Source organism: Tachypleus tridentatus, chromosome 6 (genome assembly GCF_004210375.1).
Source record: "Tachypleus tridentatus isolate NWPU-2018 chromosome 6, ASM421037v1, whole genome shotgun sequence".
NCBI classification, from domain to species: domain Eukaryota; kingdom Metazoa; phylum Arthropoda; class Merostomata; order Xiphosura; family Limulidae; genus Tachypleus; species Tachypleus tridentatus.
The window spans coordinates 14485241-14507195 of record NC_134830.1 but is presented as its reverse complement, the minus strand read 5'-3'; the positions used below and the strand labels follow the sequence as shown (position 1 = coordinate 14507195).

Here is a 21955-nt window from a genome sequence, read left to right as displayed (position 1 = left end):
CATTTTTAAGCTTTTATTATTTTATTAGATTCTCACTGGTGTTGACAGTGCCTTGTAATTCTATTTACAGTGACTAATTGTGATTTGAATTATTATACAAGTGATTAAATAGTTATGGAATTTAACACTGCTCTTTTGGAATGCTTCATTTTGTTTCTCTTTATTGACAATATTTTGCATTTTGATCATCTTTTGTTCTCTGTGAAAGTAATAATTTTAAATTGCTTGCATGAAATATGTATGTCTTGCAGATGTTCATTACTGCCACAGAGGAATTGGGCAATTCATGAGCTATCTGGTCCATTTTTAGAAGGTAGCTGAACATATCTTGAATGTTTATGATATTCACATGAAAATATTTTTTTTAGTATTTCAGATATCCTATCATGCTGTATTGTTTAATAGATGTTACTGCTAGAGTTTATTTGGAAGAACATTGAACTGGCATGTAGGAGAAACCCTTGCTCTCATATCTCATTACTTTCAGCATATCCAAGTCTTCTTTATAGTTTATTTTCAATTCTTTTGTGGCTCTCAGTACATCTTGCCAATTTTAATAAGACATGACATTGAACATTATCTACAGTCAAGCTTTTAGAATAAATGAAATATGCTTCAGAGAGAATTATTCTTTCTATTACCTATCAGATCACAGACTTGTTTATATTACATATTGCTCAGTACTGTTAATGTTCTCATATTATAATACATTGAATATTTTGTGTGACACTTAAATACTCAGTGTAAAAACTAATCAAAGTATGTTGGGTGAAATGAGTCATTTTCTTTATAAAGTGATGATTACTAAAATTAAAATATTAATGGTATTTTCTTTTGTGACTTTTGTTATTAGAAACTTTGTAATCAGCAAAAGTATGGATTTACAAGCATTTCATTCATAAATGGTTTAAAAAATGTGTTTAACTGATGGGGAGTGCATATAGACTCAGCTTGTAATTTTAGAGTTGATCAGTTTAAACTAACCCTTAAACCGAAGAAAGCTGTGGTTATAACACTTCATCTTTTGAGGTACTGTTTCATTTAATAAAAGTTCTGTTATTGTTTTTATAACTGATTTTTTCTATATATATGCTAGCTTAAAATTGAAATTGAAGATGCTAGTATTATGATGTTTCTAAAGCTAATAGTTAAAGTTTCTGGCTTATTTCTATGTATATTCACATTCAGAGGCATATGTCATTCATGTTCACTTTTATGTCATGTCATTTATGACTGAAGAAATTTTCAAATAATGTAAATCTCGGGGGGGGGGTGATAAAATTTGTTCAGTTTCATTATGTGAACTGTATCACATCGTGATTTTTGGCCATTGAACACTGGCCACGTCATTGAAAGAGGAAACATTACCATCTCTCCAGTAATGTTATTGATTACATAACATTGTTTTAAGCTGAATTAAATTTTGTGGTTATTTTTATAAAAACTGTGAATGAAAATTGGTACAACATAGACTTTATACTCAGTATATCACATTTATCATATTGCCATATCAAATTGAACTTTATTCTATACACTTAGAATGCAGTTATTAAGAATGTATGTGCAATTTGTGTATTAGTAATAAATGCATTCATATTGTAGTTCATTAGCAACTACAATGGGTAACAAAAACTTTTCTCTGCTACTAGAAGAAATGCAACTGAGTAATTTGATGATGCTGATTCTAAAAATTTAAAATTACCATTCACCTGTAGTATTTGAGTTATGATAGATTTATTCAAAATAGTCTTGCATATCATGAAAATAATTTTATTAACTTCATTTATTTATTGAAAATTGTATTTAAGAATGTTTAATCTACATGTTTTGGATAAGTTTCTTTCATGTTTGCAGCATGAGCAACAGCAATCAATGGCTAAGCATTCCCATTTTGCAAAGTACAACTTTCAGCCTAACTTTAGAGGAGTCAATAAAAAGTCTCAGTTCTTGGGAATGATGTACAGAACTGAATTCTTCAGTTAGTGCATTAACATTTGTGCAGAAATACAAAGTATTTTGATTGCTGTATTGAAAAGCAGGACTTTGATGGTGATTTCAGTAAATTGAAACATTTGTTCCTAGAGCTAATAAACACTGTTGCTATAAGAGAGAGCCAAGAAATTCCTAATGCTGGTTTGTTGGGGATAAGTCATGAATCAGAGCATTTAGCTATTCTTGTGTGATCAGAGGAGGCAGTTTGAGGTGCCTCAGGAATAGAATTACTAGATGAAGAGGATGATGATGATTCAGTGTCTTCTTTGCAAGAAAAATCTTCTGTTTTCTAATTTGCTGATTGAAATGGCACTGGAAAACCATTCTCATGAGGTATTTATTTCATTGCAGATGCTATATTTGAATATTTAATGTAATGTTTAGTTTTTCCTGAATATCCAAAAACATTAGTCATGCAACTGCAGTTAGATGATGTTTTGGCTTATGACAATTGGGAACTGCTAACTTGCTCTCTCTTACTCAACTACTGTGTTAAGACAGATATGCAAACTGTACAACACACATGTGGAACCCAGTGTTTTTCTTGGTCACAAGTTTCACACCCAAAACAGTGATAGTAAGCTACCTTTAATTGGTGTGTGGTGTTTTTCCTTTGTGAAACTAAAATATTTCTACAAATTTAACAGAAACTGTTCAGGTGATTTTTGCACTTTCAGTTTTCACTTGAACTAGAAGCAGCTAGCATTCAGAATAATGGTTTTCAAAAAAAATGTACAAGGATTTAAGTTTACAAAACTAGAGTTTAAATTATTTTAAAGTTTTTGCATAATTTGATTATATCATTGGTATGATATGAGGAAGAAGATTGGACTTTATTTAACCTGTGTGCAGAGCAAGGTGAAGTGACAAACTGAATGAGAGGCACTTGACTCCACCCCTTTTATGCCCAATCGAGGGTTTCATTATTTTTGAGTGGATTAGGTGAGTGTGGGAGTGGAACAAATATGGTACAATTCATTACAGTTAAATTGAGAATAAATTATATGGATGAATAATATATGGAATTTTACACCAAAACAGTTAATATTTAAAGTTATCAAAAATGTATACCTTTTAACCAGTAAACTGTTTGTATAAACATAATTTCACAGCATAAATCTACTGTACCAAGTTGCATGGTGTTTCATGCAGTGCTGATAAGATGTTACAGTAACTCAAAATATAGAGGTAGTGGTGGACTGATTTTGAGTACATTTTTTTGAAATCAACATCATCAAATTACCCCATATCATTTGAATTTTCTTTGGTAGCAAATATTTTGTTGTCCAGTGATATTTACACAAAATAATGGAAAAGCATGTTGGTCTCTTTATTTAATTTTAATATTCATATTTGTGAAACTTATTGGTTGTTTTAAATTCCTAAAAGTTTGCTTTATGTTTGTTATTATTGTAATCTTCCAAGACAAATAATTAATGAACATTTAATTACAGAGATTTTGTGGTTTTTGTGCTTTAGGAATTAGCGAAACAAATTGATGACTACACTGCCACCTATGAACCAGAAGACCAGTTAGAGTGGTCACTTGTTTTGGGTGAGATCAAATCTTTTATTGAGGTAATTTTTTTACATTTGAATACTTAAAAACATATATAAAATATTTTTGAACACTGAGTGTAATTGGTCTTGGTTCCATATATTTTCCAAAAGCCCTTCAGCTCAGATAAAGGAATGTTTAAATATACGAATATAGAAATATCTAAATGTGTAGATATGTATTCATAAGTATAACATATTCAAAAAAAAAAAAAAAAAAAAACTGTATCACTGTGCAAAGTTTATGACATGCATTTTGATTTACCTGTTAATGTTGCATGTTAGATCATACAACTGACTCTTCAAGATTGTGCATCTCAATTAAAATTGGTGAAAAAATAGTTGACTAAAACATCTCTGAATGTGTATACTTAGTAGTAAGTGCTGTCACCATTATATCCAAACCTTGCAAGAAATACATTTAAAAATGTAATGATTGAATGTTGTGCTTTTACTTTTAAATGGAGAATTTCCTAATCATTTCAGATTATTATTGTTGGTGTTATATACATATATTTATTTAAAGCTTTCATTCTCAGTTATATATGCACTTGAAATAATTTCATTATTATATGTAAAATTAAATAGTTATTGATTAGGGAGACTATGCATTAGATAGAATTTTGGGTCCATGAATACTAGTGTGTGTGTATATATATATATATCTATATTCTCGTAATTTTACAGGCAGATAATTTAGTAAATGTTGTTGATGTGGACTCTTCCTCCATCGTTTTGTCCCAGCGCCTCAGCCCAATTAATACTCCTCATATGGAAAAAGTTTCTTCTAGTCACCTTACCTTACAAGAGATTTTGATTGTGGGAAGCTGCTGTGATCAAGTTAGTGCACTGACATTTTACGCTTTCTCTAAATGTGTTAGAAATTTTTATTACAAACTGTCTTCAAAGTAAGGTTAGTCAAATATGAGTTAAAGCTTGTGAGTAATTCAATAAAAAATTTCAAAATATTAATAGTTTATATCAGTGGTTCCCATCTGATTTGGTCTGAAGTTCCACTGTTGCACTCTTGTATGGTGACATAATCTAATTTACTGTTTTTTGAAATTGTAAGTTTCATAAGTTTTTAACCCCTTAACCAGGAATATACTTAAACTTGTACTGAATGAGGAATTATTTTAACCAAATACTGTCAAATTTACTATAGTTAATTGGCTTATGAATGTTGTGTTTCTCTTGGGGAAGATGAGTTAACTTGTTCTGATGTTGGGGAGGCTGTTTTATCATGTCTGAGCAATTATTTCTTCTTTATGGCTCTTCTGTGTTGTTTACTGGATATTTTAGTTATATGGATATGTACTGGTGGTATAATTTCAGTTTTTTACCACTTAAATAATGGCATCAAACAGGTGTCATAGTCACACGGCTGCACCAATTTTGACTGAAATTGAGACAAAGCCTGTGCTTGATTATTTTCACCTTCTAAACTATCAACGTTGAACTCGACTCGGCATCAATTTCAGAATCTAATAATAAAAATGAATTGTCACTAAAATTTCAGTCAAAACTGGTGCAGCTGTGTGACTATGACATCTGTTTGATGCCATTATTTAAGTGGTAAAAAGCTGATAAATTACACCAACAGTACATAGCCATATAACCAAAATATCCAGAATTAGCAATACAAGAAGAGAAACACAACATACAGAAACCAAGTTAACTCAACTCCCTCAGTTAAAGGGTTAATACCATTTACATAAGTATGATTTTTATTTGTGTGATTAAATGAAATAAGTTGTAAAAACATATATTACCTTTTTTCGTAACTGAAAATAGTAATATACTGAGCACATGTAATAAGGTGCGCATCTGTATTGTTTCATTAGCATGTGCAAAAGCTAGAGATTATGCCAAGTTAAATATTGTATTTAGTATTCAAGTTATAAAGACTTACTAAAATGTCTGAACGTTGGCACAAGTGGTGATAATTTTAAGTTTTCACAATGTTACTTGTGGAATTTGAGAGTTTGTAAAACAGGAAATCAATAAATTTTTGAAAACTGGTTTAACAGACTATTTACACTATTTTAACAATTTAGGTTTCTTACTATATACATTATATATAAGACAAACCTAATTTACTTAGTGTTGTTTTTTTACTCAATAAAGTAACACTTCTGTTTGAGTGACATAAACAAGGTTGATATTTTTAATCTTTTTATTCCATAAATGAGTTACTTTCCTTCTCTGTTAGTGATCCATACCTGCTCTTTTGAATAACAGACCATACAAAACCAGACAGATGTGCCAATCAAATTGAAATAACTTTTTTCTGTTTGTGTACAGAGAGAGTCGTATTTTTTATGTAAAAGTAAGAAACTTTAATTCTGCAAACAGACAAATCCTGTCAAATTAACAATCATTCTTTTATTTTATTATGTGAATGCAATGAAGTTAAAATCACATTATCATTATTTAGCTTGAAGAACTATATTATAATTTTTATAACTTAAATATTTTTTTGCAGTCTCCTATCTTGACACTTGCAGTGAGAAAAGTACAGCTCAGTATAACTTAGTTTATTGTAGCCTTATGTGCTATGTTATTTTAGTATTAATTATTACAGCTTTAGAATCAAGCAAATGTAATTTACTTGTTGGAAATAGAAAAACACCTATTTGATGCAATAATTCAATGGTATTTCCAGAAACATTAAACTTGCAACTATTTTCTACTTGCTAAGAAACTAAAAAAGTATTTGCAACTAATTTTACTTGAAACATTTGCAAATTTTGTATCAGGTTACTTTTCAAAAATTTTTGTTATTTAATAGATGTTACTAATTTATATAAAAAATGTGCATGTTGATCAAAGTTTGTTATATATAAAAGGATATCACAGATATTGTAAAATAGCTTGCAACCACCTGTTTTTTTTTTTTTTAATCTACTTCTGAGTATTAAATATACTTTATATTTTTAATTTAAATGTAGATGAAAACGTATAATTATTCAGACTCCACTCGATGTGGATTCCTGTACATTGTGATAAGACTTCCCAGAAAAGGTTCTGTTTTTTCGGTTTACCTCCTCTGGGATCTAAACATCCACCCATGTGTTTGCTGTGTGTGACAACCCATGAAGGGGAGGAGAGGATTCTGTTGGTTGAGGAGTCCAACCCTGACACACCACTTTGGCCTTGAATTTCTGTAGACGGTTGGCCTAGGAGTGACCCTCCCCAGGGTCACTCGGCTGGCAGACATGGGCTGTGGTCAACTGAGTACCAGTGTTGGATGTTCTCAACAGGTGTTGCAGACATTGTGTCTGATGCTGGTGTTTGGGAAAGTGCTCACAAAACTTTAGTGTTGCTACAGTGTTCTTGTTTGGCATCATAGTGTATTCTCTCATAAGATTCCATGGTGAGTGGGGTCAGTGGGCACCAAAATATTCTTTCTTCATTATGGATTCCCCAAATTTAAACAAAAATAAAATAGCGATAAAACAGGCCATTGGTAAACAACCATGTCTTGAAGATTCTGAAGAGCAGTCTTCAACTTCTTCAACACCCTTACATCATTTTTCTGATGTTACATTTTTTTATCAGACAGATCTTTAGGGCAAATGTCTCCCTCTTTTATTCAGGAGGGATTAGAGGGACTTTCTGGTTCTCCTAAGACAGTCAAAAATCTACGTTCTGGGGACATCTTGGTGGAAACATCCACTCCAAAACACACTGAATTCCTCTTGCATTTGAAGGCCATTGGGGATATACCCATTGAGGATACTTCTAATGCTACTTTGAATTTATCACAAGGAGTTATTATTGAGAGGGATTTGAAGAACATCCCTGAGTCAGAGATCCTCACTGGTTTCTCCAACCATGGTGTTTCTGTAGTGAGGCATATCTCCACTAGCAAAGAATTTTGATGCTGACCAATGTCCTAATTTTTACATTTACATCACCACGTCTACCTGCCACCATCAAGGCGGGTTATCTAAATTACAAAGTGTGGCCATATGTTCTAAATTCTCTTGAATGTTTCCAATATCAGTGGTTCAGTAACTCAAAGACATCATGTCATTGTTCCTCCGCGTGTGCTTGTTGCGGTGGCAAGGACCATGATACCTGTAAGTGCGAAATGGACTTTCATTATGTCAGTTGTAGTGGTGCTCATCTCTTACTTTCATTCTTGCTCAGGGTGGGCAGAAAAGGAGGTACAATGTTTGGAAACAATTCTCTACATTTCTTACCCGAAGACTTGTAAGTTACTGTCCACCACTTCATCTTGGGCATATGCTACTGCAGTTTATTCCACTGTTGCAGATACAAAATGATTATTTGTTCACACCCTCAGTCAATGGAATCTTCATCTATCAATAAGAGACCTGCTCATTTAACCCAGGGCAAAATCCATGGAGGTAGATAGAACTCTTTCTACTAAAGAGAATAAAGAGAAGAGATGTGGTTGAAAACAGAAGGGCTCTTCATCCAGTATTCCTCCACATAAATAGAAAATGGCTACATTGATACACTGAAACTGTTGAGGTTTTTGTACTAATTTAGATAACATCAAGGTGCCAATTTATTCTTATTCTGTGTATCTTTCATTGCAGGAAACGTTTTTGAAACCTGCCAACATAGTCAACTTTCAGCAGTTTTCTTTATGCTGCAATGACAGGTTGTGTGATGGATGAATGCATGGAGGTGTGGCACTTCTGGTTGACCAGTTCATGCCCGCTCAATCTTTGGCACTCGATATGTCCTTGATCATACCCTTGCCATCTGTGTTTTTTTGGGTTGTACCATCACTCTCTGTTGTCTCCTGGAGAGACTGATGATCAATCAGATCTTGATGCTCTTATTGAACAGTTGCTGTACTTTGATGAACATAATGCCCACTTGGGAGGTGCTGATATTGATGGGAGGGAGTTGTATCATTGAGTGTATGCTTTTGTATCACAACCTTTTTCTTTTCAGTACTGGTGTTCATACTTATTACACTATGTAACAAAATTTTTACTTTTTCTTGTTCCTGGACAGAAAGTGCTATTTCCCAATTGCTTATGCCTAAAGTAAATGGAAAAGACCTGTTTTTCTCTTCAAACTTTGCTTTTGTGGCCTGGGTAATGAAATTTTCAAATTTATCCGTTTTCCAGAACATTCCAGGTAGAGTCAGTGCTGAGTCACTAACAGAGAATTTTCAAGAACGTTTTAAAATTTTCTAGAACCTTCCATAGTAATATATATATATATATATATACAGGGGCTAACCACTTCAGTTTAGTTCTAGCTGCCTAAGTGAACACATAGACTTATCTAATTTTATCAGGGATGGCATCCAGAAGCCCCAAAGCTGTGCTGCTCCATAATGGGAATAAGTATCCATCTCTTCCTCTGGCTCATTTGGTGCACCTCAAAGAGATATAAACAGCATCAAGACCTTGCTAGAAGCCTTGAAGTATGATGAGTATGACTGTTAGGTTATCTGAGACTTCAAAATGGTGGCATTCCTGATGGGTCTTCAAGGAGGCTTTACTAAATTTCTCTGTTATCTTTGCCTTTGAGACAGCAGGGACACTGCAGAGCACTACAACAGGAAGGACTGACCACAACGGACCGAGTTCTTTGTTTGGAGGCACAATGTCAAGTGTGAGCCACTAGTGGACCTTCAGAAGGTGTTGTTCTCACCATTGCACATAAAAATTGGGTCTCATGAAACAATTTGTTACAGCTATTGATAAGGAGTCTGCAGCCTTCAAGTACCTTTGAAACTTCTTCCATTAGCTCTCTGAGGCAAAGGTCAAAGCTGGTGTCTTTGTTGGACCACAAATAAAGAAGATCCTGGAGTGCACAGAGTTCTCCAAGAAGCTCAGTAGGAAGGGAAAAAAAACTTGGGGCAGCTTTGTTGCAAAAATGGGCTGCAGGATGACCCTGAAAGTCCATGTCCTTAATGCTCATCTTGATAAATTCAAGGAGAAAATGGGAGCATACTCAGAGGAGCAAGGTGAGTGCTTCCATGAAGATGTACTGGATTTTGAACGCCACTATTAAGGGGCATATAACGTAAACATGATGGGAGACTATATTTAAAGGCTGATACACAAAAATGATTTACATTACACTCGCAAATCTTGAAAAACTACTCATTTCTAAACATTTTTGTTCATTTTTTATAACTTTAGTATGAATACATGTAAATCTTGATTCATATGTTTAATTCAGACCTAATGTAAATGAAAATGTGCAAATTTCCCCTTTTATACATAGGAAAGAGGTTAAATTTTGAATTTCATTATCCAGGTCACAAAAGCAAAGTTTGAAGGGAATAATGGCCATTTTCTGTACTTGTACTACATAAGCTATTAAGAAATAACACATACTATCCAGGAACAAAATTTGTGTTACATAGTGTTATCATGCACCTAGTCAGTATTTTACTGCTATTGGTCTCTCTGTCTGCTCCCTTTCACTTTTTTCTCATATTTCATGGAGTGTTGACAGAGATTCATGGGGCATTGATCATTTTCTTGTCACTTTTAGAAAGATTAGCTGTGGTTGATGCCACCTGACCTGTGTGCTCCAGTGGAAGCTGGAACAAGCCAACTGGCCCTCTTTCGTTGTTCTCTGGGGTCTTGATCCTGCCGTCATCTGTAAGCCATCAGTAGATAACTGTGTGGCAGCTGTGACTGACTGTATTATCCAGGCAGCTACTCATTGTATTCCTAAACCCTCAACACATTTTCCACAATATCCTCATCTGTGGTGGAATCCTGCCTGTCACATGACGGGGAAGGCTCAAAAATGGGCCTGGGATACTTTCTGTAGATATCCCACACTCTCGAGCCACATAGCTTTCAAGTAGGCCCGTTCACATGCTTGGTGGGTAAGATATCAAAGCCAAAAGGAATCTTGAATTAAGTTTAGAACCAGCATATCTTCTACCACCACTTCCAAAGTCACATGGGACAAGATTTGAAAGGTCAGTAGGCAATACAATTCTGTCCCCCTCTCGATCTTGCTCTCTGATGGCCATGAAATAGCTGATACCTAGAACATTGCCGATACTTTAGGTGAAAGCTTTTGCTGGGTATTTAGCACTTCTGCTTCTTCCTCCACCTTCTTAGTCATCAAGATTTGGTCAGAAAAATCACATCTTTCCTTTTGAGCTGATTGTTTCTATGACTATAATCGTCCATTTACACTGATGGAACTCAAACTGGCCCTTCGTTGGTCTGGCAGTACATTGGTTGGATCTGATGATGTACATTATGAAATGCTGTGTCTTCTATCTCCTGCTTCTCTTGCTCTTCTTCTGATTGATTTTAACTGGATCTGGCAGGAAAATGTTTTCCCGATGCCTGGTGCCAGTCTATTGTCCTACCTTTCTCTAAGCCTGGGAAGGATTCCAAGATTTCTTCAAACTACTGTCCAATTGCTTTGGTGAGCTGTCTCTGTAAGACCTGAGAGAGGATGGTTAATTCTTGTCTTATTCGGTTTCTTGAATCAAACATCAACATCTCACCCACCCAGTGTGTGTTCTGACAACAGCATTTTACCATAGACCACCTGATTCGACTTGAAACGTCAATCAGAGAAACCTTTCTCAAAAGAGAACATTTTGTATCAATATTCTTTGAAGGCTTGTGATTCAACATGGAGGTGTGGTACTTTGCAAGACCTCCATATATATGGGTCACGTGGCCATTTGCTCATTTTTATTAACAATTTTTTAATGAGTTCGACACTTTCTAGTTCTTTTCAGGAGATTCTGGGCTGTGTTTTGAGTGTACACTTTTGTGTGGGTCATCATTGAACAACAACTCCCTCTCTGCTGCAAATGGAGTTCTTTTGTTGAACAGGTATATTGAGTGGCAGCTACAGAGTTCTCAAGCTTTAGTGGACATAGCAAACAGCTTTAACTCTCTCTAAAACCATTTGCATGCAGGTTTGCTGCCAACGGGGTATGCACACTGATCCTGAACTCTGTATTGGTGAAGTTGTGCTGTCTGTGGTCCGTGAGACAAAGTTCTTGGGGCTTATTTTTGATCATAAGCTGACTTTTATACCACACATCAAGCAGCTATGGGTCAAATGTACAAGAGTGGTTTTTGTACTTACCTTTTAGTCTTCCTGGTCAGTTATGATAATTACAATTATGATATAGAAAATCTTTTACAACTTGTATTGCTGTAGTTTTTCTCTTAACATTGTAGACTAGATGTAAACATTGGTTTTATGCTATTTATATTTTTTTAAGCTTTGTTTTGTTTTACCTTAATTTCCTTGTATTAATTTTATGAAATTTAATTTTAACTTTTCACTACATGTTTGGTGCAGATAGCTAAGTTGCTTTGTGCCATAAAACACTAAATTAACCAACCAACTAAAGACATCAATTAAAAAATTAAATTTCTTGATATGCACTGCTGGCCAAAATCTTAAGGCCAATAAATATAAAGAAAAAATATGCATTTTGCATTGTTAGACTCAGCCACTTGTTTGAGTAGAACTTTGAAAGATGAAAATAAGAAAAGGGAAAATAGAAATAAACTTTTTAGCATTTAATAGGGAAAATGTGAACACTATGAAATTAGCCTAAATACTAGCTGGTCAAAAGTTTAAGATCATGCCAAAAAGAAGTCTTAAACAAGGTAGGTAATGCTCTATGAGAGGTTTCAATAGTGAGTTGCATGGCCATCATTGCAAATAACTACAAACATTCACTTTGGCATGGTTGATATAAACGTTTGCAGAAGGCTGGCTGGAATGTTATTCTAAGTGGTGAAAATGGCTTCACGAAGATCATACACTGTTTGGAATTGATGTCATTTTAAGAGACTTCCCCTGCCATCCACCCCAAACATTTTCAGTTGGGTTCAGTGTGGGCGAACACGCTGGAAGGTCCAAAGGAATCACGTTATTTGCAATGAAAAAGTCCTTTGTCCTGCAGGTATTGTGGATTGCAGCATTGTCCTGCTTAAAGATCCAGTCATTTCCACACAAGCGAGGGTCTTCAGTCAGTAAGGATGCTCTCTCCAATATGCCAATGTAGCCAGCTGCTGTTTGATGCCCCTGTATAACCTGAAGCTCCATTGTTTCATGGAAGGAGAAAGCACCCCAGATCATGATGGAACCTCCTCCACTGTGTCTCGTAGAAAATGTCTCTGGTGGGATATCCTTATTGTGCCAGTAAAGTTGGAAGCCATCTGGACCATCCAAATTAAATTTTTCTCATCAGAGAACAAAACCTTTGTCCACTTTTCTATGTTCCATGTTTGGTGCTTCTCAGCAAAGTTTAACCAAGCTGTTTCGTGGTGTGGAAGGAGGCATGGCCTTTGAAGACGTTTACGGTTTTTAAAGCCTTTTTCTTGTAGATGCTGTCTTATTGTTCTTGAGCTGTATTCTGCATCTGTAAGGGCCTTAATGTGGTTCGATGATTGGCTGGTGTCTTGCCGGACAACCCATCAAATCCTCAATGCTGGTGAAATTTTCGTAGGCTGATTACTTGAAATTCTCGTTCTGTATTCCTCAGGGTCTTTTAAGAAATTTGCAACAGCAGTTTTACTATGCCCATTCTCACCAGCAATGGCACGTTGAGAGAGACCTTGGTTTTGCAGCTCGACAATTCTGCCACGTTCAAACTCTGTCAACTTTATAGCCTTTGCCATGTTTTACCCAATGTAACACAGGAGATGTCAGTGGGAGATGTTGACAACATTAATGCTTGAACACAAATGACTAAATTTTATTATGTGTTTACCGATTAACGCTTTGTTTCAGTATGGTCTTAAACTTTTGACCAGCTAGTAGTTAGGCTAATTTCATAGTGTTCACATTTTCCCTATTAAATGTTAAAAAGTTTAATTTTATTTTCCCTTTTCTTAGTTTCATCTTTTGAAGCTTCACTCAAATAAGTGGTTGAGTGTAACAATGCAAATTGCAAATTTTTTTCTTCATATTCATTGGCTTTAAGATTTTGTCCAGCAGTGTATTAGAACTTGTTGCAAAGTAATGGACAATAGTAATTTAAGCTTTGTTTTTGGATCCTGGATTTAGTGAATTCACTTCATACTGGAAGGGATGATTTAATGAATCAAATCAAGTTGGTGTCTGTTACAAATCATAGATATCTGATGTTTAAAAACTGCCATCTGCTTTTATAAGTGAAAATAAATGGTATTGGTACAATTGGGAAGCAAGTAGTAAGAATTGTATTTTGATTTTACTATATAGCATTTTTAAAGTTTAGGACAGTTTAGGACATAAAGTTTATTATTTTTATTTGTTTGTTGGGGCCAGACATGGTTTGGTATTTAGGGTACTGGACTCACAATCTGTAGGATTGAATCCCCATCATTACACATGCTCTCCATTTTAGCCTTGGGTGTATTAAAAATGTGATGATTAATCCCACTGTTTGTTAGGAAAAGCATAGCTCAAGATCTGATGATGGGCAGTGTTGAATAGCCACCTTCCCTCTAACCTGGTACTGCTAAATTGGAGACAGTTAGCACAGATAGCTCAAGAAAAATTTTGTTTAAAATCCAAAAGAAATGAAACTAGTCTTGTTTGTTGGACAAATATTTTGTAGAAAAAACACTTGATTCACTTGAAAATTCCATCTTGATGATGGAACAGTAATACTTTTTGTAACTTTATATTCCTTTCATGTAAATTGTTTGAATAAAAATTTAATGGTTGAACTTTTAAACATCTTTTATGGATTATATAATTTTCTAGGTTTATTATATTATGTATATTTACATCAACAGCTTGTTGTTTTTTTTCCAGGCCAAATTTAGTGAGTTAACCCTGGACATGTTCCGTATGCTTCAAACACTGGAACGTGAACCACAGGATGACTCCACTCAAATTTATGATGCTTCTCCTGCTCCTGGCAGGGTTCCATTTGTAAGTATATTTGTACAGAATATGCATGTGTACTTTTACTTGAAACTTATCTTACACCCTTGTGCACATTAATTGAAACAAATGGTCATTTTACCATAATTTTGAGAAGTAGTAAAATATTACGTCATTTAAATTGCGTTAAATTTTTCTAAAAAATAAAGCTATTTGTTTTACTGCTAATCAGTTCTCTTTCAGCCATCATACACAATGGACGTGACTCCTAGAAAGTGTACAAAAATTGTGGCACTGCATGAGCACACTGACATGACTTACAGGGAAATCGCGGATGTTGGTGTTAGCCTATTGACCGACTGTCAGCTATGTAATCAAGGCTAAGGTGAGTACTGGATTTATCAGTCCAAAACGTAAAGGAAGATGTGGCTGAAAAAGGAAAACAACGTAAAGAGATGATGCGTACATTGTTAGGGAGAGTGTGAAAGATCCATGGAAGACAAGTGACATCATAAAAAAAGATTTGGAGGTCAAAGGAATAAAAGCCAGCTCTTCAAGGTTTGTCGTAGGCTTCTTGATGTCAGTTGAAGGCAAGGAGACCAGTAAAAAAACAACTTACCAACTCAATGAAGAAAAAATGGTATTAATGGGGTCTGAAATACAAGAACTGGATGCAAGAACAATGGAGGAAGGTGTTATTCAGTGACGAGACTCATTTCTTTGTACAGGGTCAAAGAAATCTGCATGTTCACAGATCTCCAGGTGAGAAACTTTGAGAATCTCACATCAATCAGTTCATAAAACATTCTTTGAAGAAGATGTTTTGAGGCTGTTTCAGCTACTATGGCGTCGGAGGCTTACATATTGTAGAAGGTATGATGCGAGGATCACAGTACATCGAAGTTTTTCAGAGAAGAGTTGTTCCAGAATTGAAAAAAAGATTTCCAGATGGATCTGGCATTTTTAAGCAAGATCTGGCTCCATGCCACACATCGAAACTTGTGAAGAATTTTATGACTACAATGCAAATAAAGGTGCTGGATTGGCCTGGAAACTCTCCAGACTTAAATCCTATGGAAAATCTTTGGGCGATTTGTAAAGAAAGACTTTGGGGAAAAGACTGTACTACGAACGATAAGCTAATTGAGGCCATAATTGAGGTGTAGTACCATGATCCAAAAATCAGTAAAGATTACAGTCAACTCGTGGACTTGATGCCAAAGTGGATCAATGATTTTCTGAAAAATAAAGGCAGTCATATCATGTATTAACTTGTGAGTAATTTTTGGATTCTCAGAAATAAAATGCAAAAAATTGAAAAAATTGTAACTTTCTATCTTGTTTCAATTAATTTGCACAAGGGTGTATGTTCTGTAATTCTACTTCATATATACTCTGTCAGTAAACATACTAACCATTATCCAAATCAGTACTTAAAGTTAAGTGAACAATGTATTTATGTCATTAAAAATCTTTGTTGTTGGTTTTTTGTTCTTACAGAGTAGATTGATTTTAAGTAACATTTTAAAATAAATATTAATTTGGAAAACAGGTCTAGATATTTGATATTTCTTGAATTGTTTATTATTTTTATATTCCTTATTGGAAATTTTAGTTTTTGCTGGTTGAAATGAGACCAGGTGGTTTTGAAAATTGAAACTGTTTGCTGGGAACAGTTTTCTCCTTGTACCAGTTAGTCATTCAGTTCCTGCAGGTTCTAGTTGTTTGATTGTAGGTTTCATAATATTGATGACAAGATTCTTTGTTTTATTCATAGTTCACTGCGAGGGTAAGTTTTACAGAATATAGTGAAATCCTTATTTGCACTTTCCTATGAAATGAAAATATTAATGCAAGTAATTTGTTGATGTGTTCAAAGAGTTCTCATAGATGTGTTTTCAGAACTGGTTGCATTTTATGAATAATGCATCATTTGTGTGAATGAGCATATGATCTGATAACAGTTTGGGTACCTTAATATATAAACTGTATGTGTTTAAGCAAGTGATATGAAATAGTTCAAAAATGAAGTAATTCTTTTAATATCCAAGTTACATAACACAAGTTTGAGGTGATTAAGCTGTAATTTGTTTGGTTAAAACCTGTTGATTTTCAAACATTAAGAGAGAAGTTAAAGAAATGTAGTTATAAGTGAATAGCTTTCTGTGGATAACATTAAGAGAGAAGTTAAAGAAATGTGGTTATAAGTGAATAGCTTTCTGTGGATGTAATTGAGAATGTATTGAACTTTTTCTACAAATGATGTCAAAAATGGATAACAAATTTAAAATAATTTATTATGTGATTATATGTAACGGGATAATTAAGATTGAAAATACATATTGTATACAACATTACATGTATAAATACAAGACAGTCTTGCTTTCATATCTAATACACCAATCAGACAAAATTCTTCTTTAAAATTTTAATGATGAATATATGTTTTTGAGGTTTAAAATGGTATATTAGCCTTCTTTTTAAGTTTATGTTTGTGAAGAAAACTGAATTTTATTTCTTTCTATAGCCAGAGAATGGAGAGCAAAGACCTATCAAAAGAGAGAACCCTCATAAGTATCTTCTGTATAAGCCCACTTTTAGTCAGCTCTTTGTTTTCTTGGCATCTGGATTCAGAGAGCTTCCAGCAAATGGTGTTCTCTTGCTCTACCTTTCTGCTGATGGAAGTTTTTCCAATATAAAACATCCGGATGACAGTAAGTTACAGTAATGATCATATAAGTGTTTGTAATAAAGGAAGAACTTTTTAAAGAATTGGTCAAATGAAAGTAAAGTTTGTTTAATTCTGAAGAAAAATGTATTTATATACATGCACACACACACACACACACACACACACAATCAAAATTTGGTAGAATTATGTTCAAGTCAGCTTTCAAGATAAATGTATAAAAATTTAATTCAGTGATTATTATGCAATAATAATAACACACACACACACACACACACACAAAATACAGTCCTAGTATTTATAGAAAATTATGTACTGAAACAATTAACAAATGTTTTATTGTCCATTTCTGTGTAAGGACCTAATGTATATTAAATGCTGCATTGTTTCAATATTCAGCCAGCTTATTAAAGTTAAGGTATGGGCAAAATTTTTATGAATGTGGTATGGTGAATATATGTTTCACATAAATGAATTCCCCAAATTTGATTTCTTCTTAAGAAAAAAAAAGAACTTACACTCCACATCTCTTTTCTTATAAATAAACTAATTTAATTGTTAAAAATTAAGTACCTCTTTCTTCTTTTGAGCTCCCTATCTATCCTCAACACTAAGGCATCATCCCTATTAACATAGGTCTACCTATGATTATGGGTGAAAGGCCATGTCATCTCATTTGTAGACTGACATTCAAAATTTTATTGAACTACTATATTTTGAATTTATGTCCATAAGTTCAGTATCAGATTGTAGATTATAATTCAAATTTTAGTGTTATACATTAGTTAAAAAGTAAATATTAAAAAATACAGATTTTTGTGTCACATGGTATGTTGAATGCAGCATTTGTTCAGATGAGATGTTTGTGATGTTCAAATATGAAGTCTGTAGTTTATTATGTATTAGATATCAAATTATCAATATTGACAAGCTAGAATTTAAGGTAGGAACCTCCTATCTTTTCACTTTCCTGAGATATTAATATATTTGTTGAATGAATCAAAGTAACCCCACCCACCTCTTCCTTTTGTTCAGAGTACTTGCTCATGTATAGTTACTTTGCCCACTTGCATGCTTATAACAATCAAAAACTCACAACATTGTAAAGGCCACTTTTATATTCTTGGATGTGGTAACATAAGTGCACATGCACCTAGTTATTGCAACTTCTATAATGTTAGTCAGGCATAGCTGAAGGATCAATTAAATAAAAATAATAAATATATACAAATGTACAATGTTATGGGATTTAAGCTATTCAGAATAAACATTAGTGGTTTCAAGTTATAATTTAATTCTGAAACAAAAAAAAATCATAACTTATATTTATTTCCTAATTTTTTGTGGTGGTTATGATGTTGGTCAAATTGCCCAAACCTGTACAGAGATAAAGTAGGAAAAACAAATTGAAGTTTTTTTTGTAAAAATGTTTGGTAATTATCTGAAGGCTATAAAAATATTACATTTGAAATTTGAAAGTTTTCTCATGCATAAAAGTTTTTGTAATCTTAAAATCAAAATTACTTTCTATGTTGGACAGTCAAGATGCAAAAAGAAAAATATTCATGAGGAAAACATTACTTAAAAAATTCTTACAACTTAGTTAAGAAATCTGATATTTTGTGCACAAAAGCTTTGTAATGTTTATTGATAATATGCAAAATTTTTTGAAGATATGCTTACTGAATTAAAAGATGTAGCATGAAAACTTTAACAAGCAAAAATTGTTATGAGGTTGGTCCATAAAACTAAACCCATACTGAATCACTTATAGATGTACTAGAAATGTTCTCCTGTTTACGTTTGTAGTCTGTTTCATCTAGTAGGTAAATGGCTTTGTTGGTCAGCACAAGAATTTGCACTTGAGGTATTTAATTATCATTACAAGTTGCATTTACATTTTTTGAAGACTGATATTATGCATACATAACCTTTTGAAGGTTAATTATGGGACTAATAAAGGTAATATTCTTGCATATAGTTTTTTTTAGAATGAAAACAAAAGTACAACAAATGTAATATATTGATGCCACATAAATATAATTTTGTGAATTTTATAGTTTGAATACCTTTTTGTACTTTGTGTTTACCATTTAGAAGTATGTGAAACTGCAAAATTATATTTGAAAATTTTATTCTTTTTATTAATATTAATTACAATTTTTGTGTTATTATCTTGAAAATGTTCTTATAGTTGGTTATGACTATGGAGGCATAGCAACCAATAGCAAGAAAGAACCTGATCATGCAAATAAACGAAATGTCCAGTTGAAGGATATGCATTGGTAAGTTTTCAATATTTAAAATTTGTGACTCTGTTACTGAGAGTTGACTGCTTCATGTTTCTGTGATAAGTATTCTATAGTTTGTGACTTCAGTATGATTTATTTTTTCCATTTTGTTAAATTTTATAAGAAACTAAACAGTCATAAACAACATAAATAAAATGTTACCATTTTCACTGTTTGGCTTGAAATTTTATTCAGAGAAAATTCTCATTGGCAATAAATGTGTAAGAAAAATAAACTTTGGAATAAGGTAAATATAACATCTATTTACTAAGATGCATCTTCTCATCTGTGTATATGTGTCACACTAAAACTGTGGCAGGTCTAATACATTTAAAAATAATTGGTCTAATGGATATTACCTAACAAAACCAACTTGTAAATTTCTTAGTCATACATTAAAGAATAACTCTGCAGAAAAAGAACAAACAAACTTGATGTTTACATTTTAATACAGCTCTAAGATTTGATACATTTTTGACATACTTTTAGTTGCTCTGTCATTTTTCAAGATGATAAATAAACCAACTGAATTGCTTTCACTATAAATAGTATATATGCTATTAGGAAGTACTTAGAAACTAATACCCAGGTGTGTGTGCCTCTGTAGCCTTTAAACTTCTATTATATATAGAGGATTAATTGCACAAGAATGTTGCACATATAATGTATAAAATGTTACAACATTTTGTTTGTGGCATTACAATGAGCATTTATTGTAAGTCATATGCAGTTCATTCTTGTCACAACATTTTGTTTGTGGCAGTACGATTAGTAATTTTTATATTAGCATATAGATTTCATTATTGTGCAATTAATTAATCCTCTATATATATGCTTGGGTCACTGAAAATTCTTTAGGATTTAACAGTAAAGTGCTGCTGGAGAACTATGGCTTCATTAATGTGTCATGTCTCTTCCTAAGAAAGGGTATTTACATAATACAATTGTTAAATATTGTAGACTAAGAGAACCTTCAACATTCTTCATGAAAGTGGAAACACAGTAAAACATTTATGACAGTAACAGACTTCAAAATGTCAAACTGAATCAATTTTAAGGAATGCTGTAATTCTTGAAGTGAAGACTATGGTTGTGAAAGAGAATTTGTCAACCTAAGAAGCCACTGTGCTGAATTTGAGCGTTTCTCTTTGTGCTGTTAACAAGATAATAAACAAATAATTTAAATATGATGAAGGTTGATAAGCCATACATATTTGTGTCTATAGCCATATTTGCAAACCATGGCTGTTTCCCTGTAGAAAAGATCACAAAAGAAACTGGAATCAGAGTAACCTCATTCTACAACATATCTTCCTAGTGCATTATATAACTTAGTGTGATTTTGGTTTTCTTAAATGTGGCTTTGGAAGCTATTGTATAAATACTGTGGAAGGTCTGTGGAATGTTTAAGATGTTTGTTTAATATTGATCTTGCTTAACTTTGCACATGCTTGTTACAGTGGAAATTATGGTATCAGGTAGTATGTAATAACTTGATTGAGTATGATTTATAATAGTAGTTTCCGTGGTAGCGTGGAATATGGTACATTATTTCCATAAAGTGTAATTATTTCACAGTTTGTACATGTGTGAGAGAAAAAAAAGTAATTAGTATTTTATTTAGAAAAAAATGTTTTCAAGTATGTGTGTGTGTTTTTGAAAAAATAGTAGTCATTATATTATGCAGTGATCCACCTTTTGTGTATAGTTTCCTGAGTAAAATTTTAAAGTAAAAACTTAGACTAAATGGGATTCATGTATATAACCATACTTATTGTACTAGTGCTTTAACCAAGTAAGCCTTTTGTTTATGAATATTGAAAATGTCAGTTGACTTGTAAACAAGAAATTTTAAATAATTGTCAAAGTATGCATACAAAATATGTTGAGAACCAGGCACATTTATTTAGTAATTAAGTAGTGTGCTAAGATGAATTTTATAACTTTAAAAATGTTATACTATACAAGTTAGTAAATTTTTCTAAATAAATAAAAAAGTGATCATGGCACATCCTATCAAGTATGAGTTATTGAATTTTGTGTTGGTTAGTTTGTTTGATAATTTTCATAAATAGTAAAAATGAAAAATGTAAGCATTTATTATTTGACTCTACAGGTGGTTAAAGGATCTACATAATTTATATATTAATATAATTTTGAAATATTTAAATACTTCACCCACATGTACTTAATATATGATACTTTATTACATAAAATGAATAGCCAATTAGAAATTAATTGCTAAAAATTATTGTGCTGACAACTGTATATAAAACAAGACTTAAGATTTTTTTTTTCTTTCTCCTAGCTTTTACCCAGGAGATTTATTTCCTTTTAACCGAAAGCCTCTCTTTTTGATTCTTGACAGTGATAACAGTCATTCTTATGAACATATGCCACGTTATTTTGGCCAACCACTGATTGTTTTGATGTCACCTGAAAATGTTCCACCTAATTTTCATGGTAAAGTGATTGTCAGTGTATTTTATATATTAAAATTAGATGAATTAGGTCTTACGAAAAGTAATCTGGGTGAGAAAGTAAAATAGGTTTGTAGTGACCTTTAAGGAAGATAAATATAGAAACTCACAAAGAGAGTAAAATT

At 32.9% G+C, this 21955-nt stretch overlaps 1 protein-coding gene across 3 annotated transcripts in view; it reads left to right on the top strand.

Moving 5' to 3' along the window:
• Nucleotides 1-21955, top strand: part of LOC143251965 (protein SCAI) — a 51822-nt gene that overhangs the window by 18660 nt on the left and 11207 nt on the right. For all 3 annotated transcript variants that reach the window (XM_076503377.1, XM_076503375.1, XM_076503374.1), the window contains 6 exons: nucleotides 3472-3570; nucleotides 4237-4389; nucleotides 14299-14418; nucleotides 16898-17084; nucleotides 19254-19344; nucleotides 21659-21813. In XM_076503377.1, the coding sequence (XP_076359492.1) occupies nucleotides 3472-3570; nucleotides 4237-4389; nucleotides 14299-14418; nucleotides 16898-17084; nucleotides 19254-19344; nucleotides 21659-21813 (805 nt within the window). The remainder of the gene's footprint in view (nucleotides 1-3471; nucleotides 3571-4236; nucleotides 4390-14298; nucleotides 14419-16897; nucleotides 17085-19253; nucleotides 19345-21658; nucleotides 21814-21955) is intronic.